Source organism: Morus notabilis, unplaced genomic scaffold (assembly GCF_000414095.1).
Source record: "Morus notabilis unplaced genomic scaffold, ASM41409v2 Scaffold1527, whole genome shotgun sequence".
Taxonomy (NCBI): domain Eukaryota; kingdom Viridiplantae; phylum Streptophyta; class Magnoliopsida; order Rosales; family Moraceae; genus Morus; species Morus notabilis.
This window is the reverse complement of record NW_010365947.1, coordinates 115,096-130,147: the sequence shown is the minus strand read 5'-3', so window position 1 is coordinate 130,147 and position 15,052 is coordinate 115,096. Positions and strand designations below refer to the sequence as shown.

The 15,052-nt window shown below is 29.9% G+C and overlaps 1 protein-coding gene across 1 annotated transcript; it reads left to right on the top strand.

Moving 5' to 3' along the window:
* Window positions 1-6,526: 6,526 nt before the first annotated feature.
* LOC21387914 lies at window positions 6,527-10,236 on the top strand. The gene is made up of 2 exons (XM_024172748.1): window positions 6,527-6,943; window positions 9,600-10,236. Exons 1-2 carry the CDS (start codon window positions 6,862-6,864, stop codon window positions 9,812-9,814), a joined length of 297 nt encoding a protein of 98 aa, XP_024028516.1. The 5' UTR covers window positions 6,527-6,861; the 3' UTR covers window positions 9,815-10,236.
* Window positions 10,237-15,052: the final 4,816 nt, after the last annotated feature.

Sequence of the window (15,052 nt, the reverse complement as noted above, 5' to 3'; positions counted from 1 at the left end):
ATGTTTCACTTTTACATGTTACGAACCGTCTATCCAGATGGATCATATGACAGTCATCAAACATAAAATTTGATGTTAGATGTAACATGATAATCGTCAAAATTGATTATGTTACGACTCTCTAAAGTTAATATCACGTTGTAATGTTACATGTTTCACTTTTACATGTTACGTTAGATGAACCGTGGATAGACGGACCATAGCTATATATATAAGAATCCTTACTTAAGATGCGATGTATCATCATACGCATGGCTATAAACTATAATGTGGATCTACATAAATCTCTGAACGACCAGGATAATAAAATGTAGATAATAAAGTGTAAAGGGTAACAAGTAGTCCCTACCACATCCTGGCAACATTATGGCTTCAATTAAAGGGAAGGCCTGTCCAACGTTGACTTATTTCTCTCTCACTGTATCTATATGCTAGGATTATGGGCTTGCAGGGTTAACTATTGACTAATGAAGATTTCCATGTTGCTGAATGATGAGTGATTGGGGAATACACTGCAAATTAAGTGGACGTTTAATTTATGGATTCAGAATCATGATTCAGAACCATTCTCGAATTACGTGTATTTTTTGTGAGAGAAAATATTATAGTGAATCATGAATCATGATTCAAATTATAGTACGAATACACTAACCAAACACACAATAAAGCGGATGTTCTGTTTCACTAATTTATTTTTAGGTACTCTTTAGTTGAAGAGCTTTCTAATTCCACTATATGGTCTTTCGATGTCATGTATACAATACGTATACAATTAACCACCCTTTTAACGAGGTAACAAAGGATAAAGAGCAGTTCCATCTCTTTGTTTTTTAATTACAAAATTTCTTAACAAGAAGTGAAAAGCTTTTTTTTTTTCTTTTTTCCTGGAGAACACTCTTTTTTTTTTTTTAAATATATATTCTCAAAGCCAAGTTCAAGGGCGTGTTGGGGTCAAAGTCGGGGTTAGTGTTGGGGCCAAGGTCCAAGGTTTGTGCCGAGGTCGTGCCCACAATTCAAGCTCTTTTGCTACTGTAGCACAAGAGTTGTGAGTTGAATTGTGAAAAAATCATAAAATTTTGCGATTGGGGAAGTCGGATTGGATAATTGTTCTCTATAAATTAATTGAATTCCCTTAGATTGTTCAAAGTTTTAAAGCGATCCATTTCTTTTTTTTTTTTTTTAATGAATTGATGTTTTGACAACTCTTTTAAATCTTAATACTTTTGCCCTATGGGGTATTTATTATTTGAGAGTTTATCTAGTAGGATCATAAAAAATAAACTACCAATAGTTTTTTTTTATTTTCAGCCATTAGATATGTATAAAAAATTATCTTTTCTGTCTATGGGGTATTTATTATTTGAGAGTTTATCTAGTAGGATCATAAAAAATGAACTACTAATAGTTTTTTTTATTTTCAGCCGTTAGATATGTATAAAAAATTATATTTTCTGCATATTTTTTTAATCTGATATGATTTTAACATGATCAAACAGTTAAAAACTGACACTACCAGTAGATCAAGCATACTAGAGAAACTCCCTATTTTTGTTTTTGGAAAAACTTGTATCATTTAAAAAAAAAAAAAAAGGAGTCCTGCAAGTGCCTCGAGATGATGCTCCTTTAACAATTTTTTTTTTTTTTTTTATGAAAAAAATTTCTCCACTCTATGGTAATAATTCTTGCTATGCCATTGTTTTTTTAGAGGAAAAGGAGGGGAAGGAAAGAAAGAAATTGATAATGCCAAAAACGTGCTACTTGGGAATTGCTCTGAAGTTTCTACATTTGCCCCGTCAATGGTTGCCATATTCATCACATGGGTTAACCGAATAACCACTAAACAAACTTCACAATGTAGTATGTACGTACACGAACAATGCATCACACGAATCATGCAGTGTATAAGAATAGTTTTTGCCAACAATGAACTTGTAGAATAGTACTTATTATACATATATATAGGCCTTTCTTAACATATCGTTATAAAAACGTAATATAACAATTATTATACGTAACATCAATGTTAAAAAAAAGTAACACTAAAAAATTTAGTCATTTAAAGATTATGTTATTTCTCTCTAATGTTAAAGTTACGTTCAATAATTATCATGTTATATTTTCATAACTATATGTTATGTTCGAGGAAAAAAAAAAAACCTATATATATACTGATGATATATGCTTGATTTTTTCAACGGACGAGGCCAGTTGATCACCTCAGGGGGAAAAATCGCAAGTATAGTACACATAATAATGTGTAAATTAGTAGTTCATATATAATTAATAATGAACTTCCCTTTCAATTATTAGACCAAATATGATATATTCTGATGGGACAGGCACATATTTGTTTCCTTAATTTCTTAAACTAATTAAGGTCATTCACAAATTGATTATTGTTTAGTCAAGTTTAGATGATGACTCTTGTTCAAGTGTCAAGGGAAAGCTGCAAGGATTCCACATTCTATATTATAATTACGATGGTGGCCAATACTTAATCCACAAATTTAACATTCATATTTTTGTTTTCCTCAAAAAAATATTTATTTTTATTTTTTTTCAATTTTTTGAAAGGTATTTATTTCAAAACTTAATCAAACTTTATCAAGTAGTAAATCAGTCTACTAATTTACACCGGATTCGAAATATATGAACTTCCAGCAAAAGAAAAATATCCGCCTTTGTCTTGGTTATCAAATGAATATGATTAAAAATGCCTAATTAATTGATGGTACATTATTATTTATAACTCAACAAACTAAAGCCCTCCAATTAAACTAGAAAATAGGACTGAATTGTACCCTTTAAGGTATTGGCAGAAGTTAAAAAAAAGAAAAAAGAACAGAAAAAAAAATAAAGAAAAGCCCCATATAATTAATTTGAGGACTCTACAAGCATAAATTAGCAAATGGTCCACGTAAGAGTGACATTATATTCAAGCCTCACTAGGTGCCAACAACAATGATCAACATTAAAGATTTATTAGGATCAAAGACCTTTCGAGACCTCAAAAAATAAAAATAAATAAATAAATAAATAAAAGAGTTGGACGAGAGTGACTTTACCCCACCTTATTTTGGTCCAACTCTCTCACACCAAATACTTTTGTATTATATAGTAGTTGAAGTTGACAAAAACTTACACGAATCTTATGAAAGTTGGCCAATTCCAATTCCTTCACACTTTCCTTATATATTCAGCCAACTAATTATATATAATTCCTCCTTATATAAAATATTTAAGCTTGCTCGTACGGTTTTGATTCATTTCTATTTAAGAAACATATTAATACAAGTTTGGTAGATGGATCCAGAATTATGATTCTGAATCATAGTTCAGAATCAGTGTTTGTTTACAGTGATTCCGAATCATGATTTTAAATCAATGTTTGGTTTAGATGATTCATAATTTGATGTGATGTTTTAAACCAAAATCACTCATGATTCTAAAACCACTCTCCCTCTTAATTCAAGGTGATTCAAACATCTGATTCTGAATTATGGTTTCAGAATAATGATTTGAACATAAAATCGTGAATTATGGTTCTGATTTTAGAATCATGATTAGAATCACCCTGGTTTGAATCCTCGTACCAAATAAACTCTAATTTTCACTAGTGTTGTGGCATTCACACTTTCGAATATTCGTGCTAGAAAAATATGAGAATTTGGTAAAATTTGTTGAAAATTTATGGAAACACAATAAGAAGAATTTTTCGTAGGCAAACATTGATTTTTAGTAGGTGTAACAAAAATCATAAAACTTGTATGTATTGAATTAGGCAATATTATCATTTATTCTTGGATACACTAATTTGATATGTTACTTTATTAAATACTTACATTTTTTTTTTCCAGGAAATGTGACATTCATGCTTTTGTGGGACTCCCAGGAAGTTTTGTAGAAGGCAATGAAAGTATACTTTATTATGTATTATATAAAAATCAAGAGAATCACGTGTTAGAATATAAGTGGAACTTTATTTGTCTTTTTAGAAAGTGTATGATTTGGTTTTGAATGTGATCAACAAAGTTGTTTAAGTAATGAAAAAATGGGAGAGGTTGGGACTTGGGATAGATTGTCCTAAAGTGGCGGTTTGAATGTTTGAAAAGTTTTTGAAATTCAATGAAAGAAATAAAAACAATTCATAGTATTTAACACTATTCAATAATTCTATAGGCTACAGAGAATTAGTGTCGGCGAGTTCTTAGCCACGTGGTCAATAGCCCAACAGAAATGATCTCAAGCTTATATACTCTTTCGCATTATTGGTCAACCACCAATAGAATTTCCAAACGTGTCATCGTCATCAAATTGGATCCTTCTTGTCTTTTTGAATTTCCAAGCTCATATATAGAAAGGTGATACTATCTCTTAACTAAAATTAGGTGTAATAAAATACCGCAGATTTTCCCTAAAAGGAAATACTTTAGATTAAGAGGCATTTGGACATGCAATCTTGGGCCGAGAATGGAAGAGAAATGCTACAATCGCTTATTTCGTTACTCTGTTTGTTATTTTCTTTGTTCATTATTTGACACGTAAATTCTATTAATATAATATATTATTAATTAAATAAAAAATAATATAATAGAGTCTATAGATTAAATAGTGAATGAAAAAAGTGATAAAAAAAAAAGTCACGTTAACATTTTTTAAGTTACTATGTTTAGTATAAACTGCTCCATCATTGTCTCCTCCTACCTGCGTTAACTTGTCGTCGGCCTCCGCAACCCAAGATGATCCCCTGCAAGGGCTCGTTATTTGATTTTTTTTTCTTTGACTTTTAGCATATTATAATATGGAAAGAAATGGACAGCAAAACGGTTTAATTTTATAAATTAAATGGTGAAAATAAAAAAAATGGATGGTTTTACTTTAGAAATTAGACGTTTAGTTCATGGATTAGAATCATGAGATTATAATTATTTTTGATTTACGTGTATTTTTTATGAGAGAAAATACTATAGTGAACTATGAACCATGATTCAAATCATGGTATGAATTCCCTTACCAAACGTCTTCAAGAGTTGAAAAATAAAAGGAGCCGGCCCTACGGTCTCTTCTTTTCTCCTTCTTTCCCTTCTTACTTTAATCTTAAATTTTGAAAAATGAAACTCTTAAATTTTGAACTCTTATGAGATAAAAACGATGTCATTTTTGTGTTTCTGATGAAATAACTGCTTCAAAACTCAATTTCAAATGAACACGTGAAACAGTAATTAGTTAAACAATGATTATATTCGCTAGGGTGAGAGATTAATTAGCTTTTGGATACAGGATTCAAAAGTTTGGTGCTTGACCAATGGTTAATTAATACTTTGATTTCTAATTTGAATTAATTGTTCGACTCCAATTTTTAGGATAATATTGCAATTTATGTTTTTTTAGCATGTTACATAGTATTTTGTTTTTCTAAGGTGCATGTTACATAATATACTCGAAATGAGTTGTACTTGAGTGTTCTATTTTCGGGCTAGTAATGTAGTTCTTCAATTTTGTTCCTCCAATTCTTACCATCAAGAGTTACCTATCTAATTTTCTACCTTAAAATATAAAATATGTGTTTAAATACGATATATAAATACTCTAATGACAATTTGGGTAAAGGAATTTAAAATAAAAATTTTTGAGTGAGTGACATTAATGGTAAACCAAATTTGCAAAACCCCATTCTAACCCGTTAGACAGTGAATACGAAAAAAAAAAAATAACAACTTAATTTTTTTTTAAACTAAAAAAACCCTACTTATGACAGTTGTGTTCTAACTAACAGTTTTTTTAAGGGAAAAAAGAGAATTTAAAAATGATAAGGTAGCCACCACTAGGTTAAGTTGTCACTTCAGCCTCAACAAACCAACGAAGTTGATTTTTTTTCTTCCCGTAAAGAGTTAATTGATGTTAAACTATATATATTATATATATATATATATGTATGTATGTATGTATATATACATGTTTTAGTATTCTTTTCTGATCGTCTTCGTTGATATCTCACTTTCATCCCACGCCAGTTACACATGAAATCGCTTAATTAATTATGGTGAGTTACTTATCCAAACCATTTTTTTTTTTCAAAACAAAATATTATTCTTCCTAAGTAATTTACAATGTGGACCAATGGATATGTTACATCTTTCACTAATAAGCTTTACTCAAACTAAAAGAAACTAGACGACTGTACAACTTGACAAATTGAGTAAATTACGGATATATCATATATAGATATTTATATATATTATATATGTATATATATATATATAACAAAAATACATCTGTATATACACGTACACACACACGTAACATATTCAGTAGCTGAAATAATATAATAATAACCCAAAAAAAGAAAAAGAAAAAAAAGAAATGAGTAAAAAAGTAGTAGTAACATGTGTATGAAGCATCACGTGTCGGTGAGAGACTTATTGAAAAAAAAAAAAAAAAAAAAAAAAAAAGAGGGAGAAGAGAGAGAGAGAGTTTTATAGCAGACAAATTAGCCTCCCCACACATCATATCATTAACACTCATTTATTTATTTATTTATTTATTTTTGTTTCCCTTTTCAATTCATTGAAAGAGCTCTCTGCTTTGAACTGCCAACAAACAAAACAAAGCTCTCTCTATCTCTCCCTCACTTTCCTTTCCCTTTCCATTTGATATCGATTTTCCTTCGGACGGAGGAGATTAAGATCATTAATTACAATCACTTTGCACGTACGAAGGATTGATATTGATTTTCTTTCGGAGAAATTTCAAAATAAAAAAAAAAAATTTATAGGTCTGGCCGGGTTAAGGAGCATAGCGGTTAGATTGGGAAGAAGAAGGAAAAGCAGAAGGAAAGTGAAGAAAGTGAGAGATAGTTTGATGGATTTTTTGAACAAGATGATTTTCCCTGTCCGTCGAGTCTTGCTTGCTATCTCAGCTCGCGTTAAGGCTCCTAAATCTGGTACGTTTTCTTTTCTTTTCTTTTCTGCCAAACAACTTCCTGTGTACGGATACCGATGCCATGGCCCTTTACCTAAATTACTCGAACTGTGGAATTTAATATAGAAGCAAGTTTTTTTTTTTTTTTTTTCCGTCTCTGGCATTTAATTTGGTTCCTCTGTTTCTAACTAATATGATCGTAGAATTATGTTGAGGAATTTTATTGTAATTAATTCCATGGTTCTTTGAATTCTTGAATCCTGGTCTCACTAATTAATTCTGTATTTATTTTTTTGAAGCAAATTTTTTTTTTTCAATTACGGATCAAGGAAGTGTGTGCATACATAGATACATACATAATTACGCACACAAAAATATTATACACACGCAATAATTATTGTGGATGCAGGAAATATAAGCCTAAGACAAATTTCTTTTTGCTGTTTAACAATTAAATGTAGTACTTTTTTTTTTTTTTTTTTTTTTTTTTTTTTTGGCATTTACTAGAAGGATGGCTTCTTCAACTAGGTTTCTTTTTTCCCTCAACAAAAGTTACTAATATGCTTTTAGAAAGGAAAAAAAAAAGTAATATTTTTTTTATTATGTTATAATATTTGTTTATTTTGTCAAATCAAATTTCAAATCCATGATTTCAATGGCACTATGGCAGAGTCAGAAAATTTTTTTAGTGGGATGTTATGAGAAAATATGAGATAATTTTTTAATGAATAAAGATATAGTATATACCTTAATTATTCAATTGGGGTACATAATTTTTCTTCTATAGTAAGGACACGACTAAAATTTCATAAAAACTTCGGGGCTAAAAACTCATTTGGTTGTGGGCTAGGCTCAACCACAACATGATTTTTCTCTTTCCTTTTCAATAATATAATTATAATTATAATTATCAAAAAAGCTTTGGTTAAAAAAAATTGTCAATATGTTTTAGTTATATGTAGCTTTCTAAATTCAACATTTTGGTTTCTGTACAAAAAACGATACTATGTTGATCAAACTTTTTTTTTTCTCAATTTTTATTTCATTACCTGCTTTTGAAGATTATTTACTTTTTACTCTTCCATTTAATTGATGCAACATCTTTCTAATATGAATATATTGAATCTTGTTTATCCCGAACGAGGTTTTAAGTACTCCATAATATTACAAACTCATCCCTAAAAAAAAAAAAAGAAAAAGAAATTGGGTTCGGTGGCCTTTTTTAACTACCTCTCTTCATAAATGGCCAAACTTTTTTTATTTTACAAAAATGGTCGTGATCTATAAATCACAGTTTATCAGTGATTAACTGATTCACTATTAATTTATTAATTATTTATTATTAATAAAAATGTAATTTATTAATTGAAATTGATAAATTAAAACTTAATTTTGGTTAATTATTAACTAATATTGATCAATGATAAAGAATAAGCGAATTAATTATGGATTTACTGTTGAGTCTATCAGTAATTGACCACTAAATTAATAAAAATGACCGTTTTTATAATTTTATAAAATTTTGCCATTTATGAAAAAACATCTAAAAAAAGGTTATTTGTGCTGAAATAAAAAAAAAAGATATTTGTGAACTCATATATTATTGTGAGTGCGTAAAAAAAGTGGGCCTGCCCTAATTTCAGAGCCACTACTATATGTGTTGTGAGTTGTAGGTGAAGTGAGTCCACGGCATAGTTGTGGCATACTATAATCATCCATTTTGTGCAAATTCTTTTTAATTAATATTGCATAATTTGTACGGTGCAAATTAAACTATTTTCTGAAATATTCTTTCCGTTGCTACAATTAAATTAATAGTCAACCCAAGTACCGACACTTAAAAATGTTATTGAACAGCATATTCTGATATGTTCTTATTATCACTCATATTATTTTACTGTTACATTGAAACAAACATTGAGGGTGTCAACAGAGTGCTATGTCCACTAGACTAAATCCACTTTAATGAGAACATAATATATCTGTGTTTGTAGGTTCTCTAGATTATTATAACTAACACTAAATTTTAAACCGTCAAATTTTATCAAAACTATAGTAGATTAAGAACAAAATTAAAAAAAAAATGATGGTTCAGAACTGTGCCGATCGAAGAAGTCTCCGTCTCCTTTTGCTATAGATAATATTTTCTTTTCTTTTTGAAATAATGCTTTATTTTGTCAAGACGATAGGATCAACATAATTTTCTAGTGCAACTTTATGCCCAAGTCACTTTTAGTAAATGGTCTGACGAAAGCCTTTGAAAATAAAATTAAAAAAAAAGGGCGTTATTCCAACCCCACTTTGTGCACAAAAAATACCCAATAAACATCCGGGGTCCCCTGCTTGATCTATGCGCTTAGGACCACTAGAATTGAAATCACACAATAACTGAAACAAACTCTTCTATATACAAAATCAGAAATCTCAATAAATATTAATATTCTCTGATTTCCTAAGATGGACTGATCAATTCATTAAATTTCATTAAAATGTCTTTTTTTTTTAATTTATAAGTTAAGACATGATTTTAAGGTTAAGAACTTTGTGCTATCGGTTAAGTATTTTGTCACGCCCTACCATAGAATTCTCTGAGTCTCTTGAAATTATGTTGCTTTCTTCAATCCGCTGTGAAACTGCGACGGAAATGAAATTGGTCACTTACAAGTTGAACATTGCAGGTGCCGGGCTCTTGAAGCTGCACGACGACGTTCAGATGTGCGGATATCAGGACGTGCAGGTGATGTGGGAAATGCTGCAAAGATCAGAGTCGGAGCTCAATGGTCATAACCATGAAAACCATCCCAAGCGCAACAAGCAGAGACCGTTTTGGAGCGTTTTTGTATGGTCTAACAATAGTACTACAGACCCATCTTTCTCGGCAAATCATGCTTAGATAATACTAAAAGCGATCAAAATAATTTTGGTGCTTGGTCAACATGACGTGTGGGCATCACATAGTTTATGATGTTCAAAAGGGCCACAATTGCAGTGACTTGGTACAGGAGTTACTGCGTTGAAGGTGTTGAGAAATGAATAGGAAATGAAAAATGTGTCGAGAGTATTTTTCCTTTTCCTTTTCTTTGCGCCTTTCTTTTTTGTTTTTTTTGTTTTTTTATAATCTACCTAGGGACACTCTTATGAATATTTGAGCTGAAGATCCCCACTGGCCATGTAGAGCAAATGGTCCTTAATTACAAGTGTTCCCCCGACTATATTCCAAGTTGGGGAGAAGTTTTGTAAATATGAATAAGGTTTTGAACAAACCAGAAGAACTTTAATGGAATGGAAAGGAAAATTGCCTTTTCTTTCTATCTATCTACGGAATCTCTACTCTCTAGAGGTGTCTGGGCCAAGTTTGAGTCTTCTTAAATATTAGGAAAAAGAAGACAAATACATTTAAAAGTGTATAGATTTAGATTTTCATCTTCTATTTTTGATAAAGACCCTTTTTAATCAAATATTTATATTAGTTAAAATATAATTAAAATGGTATTAATCAAGAATAACAAGTAAAAATTTAGATCCGTATTTTACGAGTAAATTTAACAATTTTCTCTAAATTTATTAGCTCGACCTGGCCCGGACTTGCTAGCCAAAATATCCACTAACTCTATGATAGAGAAATTGCAGTAAATAACAGATTTTTAAAATTAAATTAAGTAAATAGTATATTTTAAAACTATTTGAAATAAATAGTAATTTACCGCGTAAACTTGTCAATTATGACTTATAAAAAATAATTTACGTAAAAAAACATTTTTAGTAATCATTTACGTGAAAAACAATCTATTTATTAATCATTAATGAAATATTTACGCAGTAAATTACTATTTACCTCAAATAATTTTAAAATTTACCATTTACTTAATTTAGTTTTATAATATGCTATTTACTACATTTTCTCTATAACATGACTCAAAAGATGAAAAGGTACCTGGACAAAAAGAAAATAATAATAATTATTATTATTATGTGAAGAGAATCCATGACAATTGTAACTAACATTATTATAAAACGCATACTTTGGAAGCATAATAAGACATTATAAACTTAATGTTTATTACTTATTAGAAAATTTAAAACTATTTTCACTCATTTAAACTCTTTTAAAAATATGGTTTCAAACAGTTATTTAAAAGCGATAGCTTAAATCTCGCTTCTACTACTAACCAAAATCAAAAAACAAAAATTCTGCCAATAGGTCCAATTTTAGACGATAGGTGCATAATACCTTTGTAACTTGCTCTACATTGAGTTTCTCTAGTAACAAACACGTTACTTGAATCTGGTATCTCCTTGGTTTATGGATTGTGAATCATTTTCGTTGTTTAGAAAATTGAGAATCATTTTCGAATGCAGTTTTATCTTTTAATCACAGCCGGAAGAATGAATTTGTTAGAACTTATTAATGTTAAGAGTAAAATACCCAAATTTCACATTGTCTAAATACAAATATAACTACAAACATATAAGAATAATGAATCACTCCACTTAATAAGTTAACCTTTTAAGATTGAAGCTCAATCCCTTATAAATTCCAATTCTTCTCCCTCAATTTTCTTCTCATCTCGCTTCAAAAACTCTAAAATGCTGTTAGAGCCCATTACTCTAAGCTTCATTTTGTAAGGACGTGTTAACGGTAAAATAACATATAAGTTGACTTTTTAAGTTGAAAGCATGATCCCTTACTCAATTTGCTTATCATTTTAAAATTTTTATATATTCTATTAAAACTTGCATAATGTATACTGAAAATCAACTATCCGGAGAAAAGTTGACTTTAATTCGGAGCATTTATAAAATTGTAATTAGCGTCACATATTTATTATGTCAAGTATTACAGACCAATCAGAACATAAGGGGTATTTTGAACAATTTTATAAACGGGTCATATGTTTCACAATTTGAACTACACTTCCAACCATTTACTTAATTTTATTTTCACAAAAAATTGAATTTATACTCAAATATATGAGCTAAATGAGCAATTAGTCTAGGGGTGAAATAAAGCGATATGTTAAACTAGGATACATAAAATTCATTGTCCTTTTATTTTGCTAGAATATTGAAATGTACATAAAGAAAGAAGCATAACAGCAACATTAACTTAGCCGCTTATTTCACCCCCGCAAACCCTAATCACACACTAATACTGATCTAACAACCAACTAACATCTTTTTTGCAACTTTTATTTATTAATGGCAAACTAAAGTAGTTGTTACATACTGACATGATCATTTGAATATATACACACCTTCAGGAATCAACCAGATCAGAACCATAGCCGGAGCCGGAGCCGTAACCCGATTTTGGTTCCGACATGGTTCCTTGGCCAGTAGTGCTAACTGATTTAGACCTGGTAACCGAACTCACAGCAGTCTCAATGGCAGAATCTGCTATTGAGACAACAGTAGTATTGGCAGCAGCAACAACGGATTTAATTTCGGAACCAAAACCAAAACCAGAACCAGATCCAAGCCCATATCTGAGCCTGTTTCACGACTATCCTTGGACATTATTCCTAAAATAAATGTTGTTCCCAGGCCAATGTCTTCCAAGAATCATACACAAACGAAGAAGAAGAAGAAGAAGAAGAACACGGATTTACTTCGTTCGGATTTCTGGGAAATCCTACGTCCAAGGGTAGAGGCTGGAAAAACCCCCAGTCCAATCCACTACTATGCAGAAAATCAGATTACAAAATCACAGCTCTCACTCACAATGAATCTCTCAATTACAAAGCTTCAAGATCCCAAGCTTTACCCAGAAATTCTCACTGTTTCTCTCTCTAGCACTCACCGAGAAATACAGACTCCGTTCTAGAAAGAGAAAGCAAAAACAGAATGAAAGACTAGTAATAACTAACTCCCTGCAGCTTCTATTTATACCACATATAAATAGAACTCCTCATACTAACCTGAGTTAGGATATTAACCACAATTGGTTAACTGAAACAGTTAAGTTTAACTAAACAACTAATGAGCTGCAGTCCCATTAGTTATAATCATAAATTGAGTCACGTTATTAACAATAAAATTAAAAAAACAATAAAAAAGTAGAAGATGGTTTATACTAGCAGATCAGTGGTGAGCAGGAGTCAGTCTCTAGTTATAGTGCAAGCCTTCGCCGTCAAGTCATGTGGCAGGCCAGATATACAATTATAGAGCAATATAAAAATTAATCTATAATTAATTTGGATTAGCTTTTTGCATTCACCAAAGTGGAATGATCTCCAAATTTCAACAACCCGCACTACAAACTCTAATTATCTTCATAATTATGATCATGAGAAGAAACTAATGGCGGATATTTGATACTGTTTTGTTTGTAGTGTCGTTATTATTATTATTTCTATTATTATTATTGTTACTATTATTTTTATTATTATGAGGATGAAAATGCTTGTTTGGACTCGTTGTCAACGATTAAAAATATGACCATTTGAAGAGTACCAGTCGACCGGTAGACTACGTATGGTCGACCAGAGGGAAGCAAAGAGCAGAATCTCTTCAAGTTTTTAATGACCCGCAAGATTATTGAAGTAACCGATTAGGTTACAGGACATTGTAGATAAAACGTCTATCCACTTTTTGACACTTTCAAAGATACAAATGAAAAGTTGATTTTAATACAATTCAAGATTATAGTGTTAGCAATATTTCTCTATCACGTTGGAAACCCTTTCTGAAAAACTTTATGCAATTTTGTAAAGGGAGAAAGAGGAAAATAGGCCAAGACTTGAGATGAATTAAAATTAATAGGCCAATAGTTTACATAAGTTAATAAATAGGCCAAATTATTGTTTTCGTCCATAACTTGTCTGGTTATAAACCATAACTTGACAAGTTATTGTCTATAACTTGTCTGGCTATGAACCATAACTTGATAAGTTTGTCCATAACTTATCTGATTATGAACCATAACATGACAAATTATGGCCTATTAATTTTTATAACTATAAATTGGCCTATATACTTTCTTAAGTTTTTCATATTGGCCTATTTTCTACTATTTTCCTTTTGTAAAGTATAAATAAACAAAGTGTGTGCATATAGTTACCAAATAAGCCCATAATGAGCAAACATTACCTACAAGGCTAAGTTTGAGAATATAAACCTGTGAGATACTAATCTTGCATATTCTTCAAGTCTTTAAACTTTATTTTATCTTGGGAAATAGTAAAAAATAGGCCAATATGAAAAACTTAAAAAAATATACAGGCCAATTTTTAGTTATAGAAATTAATATGCCATAATTTGTCAAGTTATGGTTCATAACCAGATAAGTTATGGACAAACTTGTCAAGTTATGGTTCATAGCCAGACAAGTTATGGACAATTATAGACAATAACTTGTCAAGTTATGGTTCATAACCAGACAAGTTATGGACAAAAACAGTAATTTGGCCTATTTATTAACTTATGTAAACTATTAGCCTATTAATTTTAATTCATCTCAAGTCTTGGCCTATTTTCCTCTTTCTCCCTTTTATCTTCACATATTTAAATTCGGGAAAAACTAAAAATACCACTCAAGATGGTAAAAAAATATTATTTATATCACCCCATTAAAAAATAACCAATTATCAACAAAAGGACATAATAGTACCTAATTTCAAAATGACAAATAATAGGTTGGAGAATGTAGTAAATAACAAATTTTTAAAAATAATATATTTTAAAACTATTAAAAATAAATAACAGTTTATGTGGTAAATGAATCATTTACCGTGTAAATGGTTCAACGGTGAGTAAAAATATTTTTCACGTAAATTTTTTTTATACCACTATTAAAAAGAATTATTTTCATGTAAATAAAGATTTTTTTACCACAAGTTATTTTTTATCAATCATAAATAAATCATTTACACAGTAAATAATTTATTTACCACGTAAAATGTTATTTACTTCAAATAGATTTTAAATATGCTATTTATTTAATTTAATTTTAAAAACCTACTATTAGTAATCTGCTATTTACTAAAATCTGATATTTACTTAATAGTTTTAAACATGCTATTTAGTTTTAGGATTTAAATTTGTGGAGACTTGATAAATTGATAAATATATTGGAGAAAGACATGGAGAAGAAAAGGTCTTATAAACTTAAGGCTGGAAGTGGTAAGGGATT

Coding starts and splice junctions, on each gene's coding strand:
- LOC21387914 (XM_024172748.1), top strand. CDS start 6,862: ATGGATTTTTTGAACAAGATGATTTTCCCTGTCCGTCGAGTCTTGCTT. Junction 6,944..9,599: donor CGTTAAGGCTCCTAAATCTG/GTACGTTTTCTT, acceptor TGAACATTGCAG/GTGCCGGGCTCTTGAAGCTG.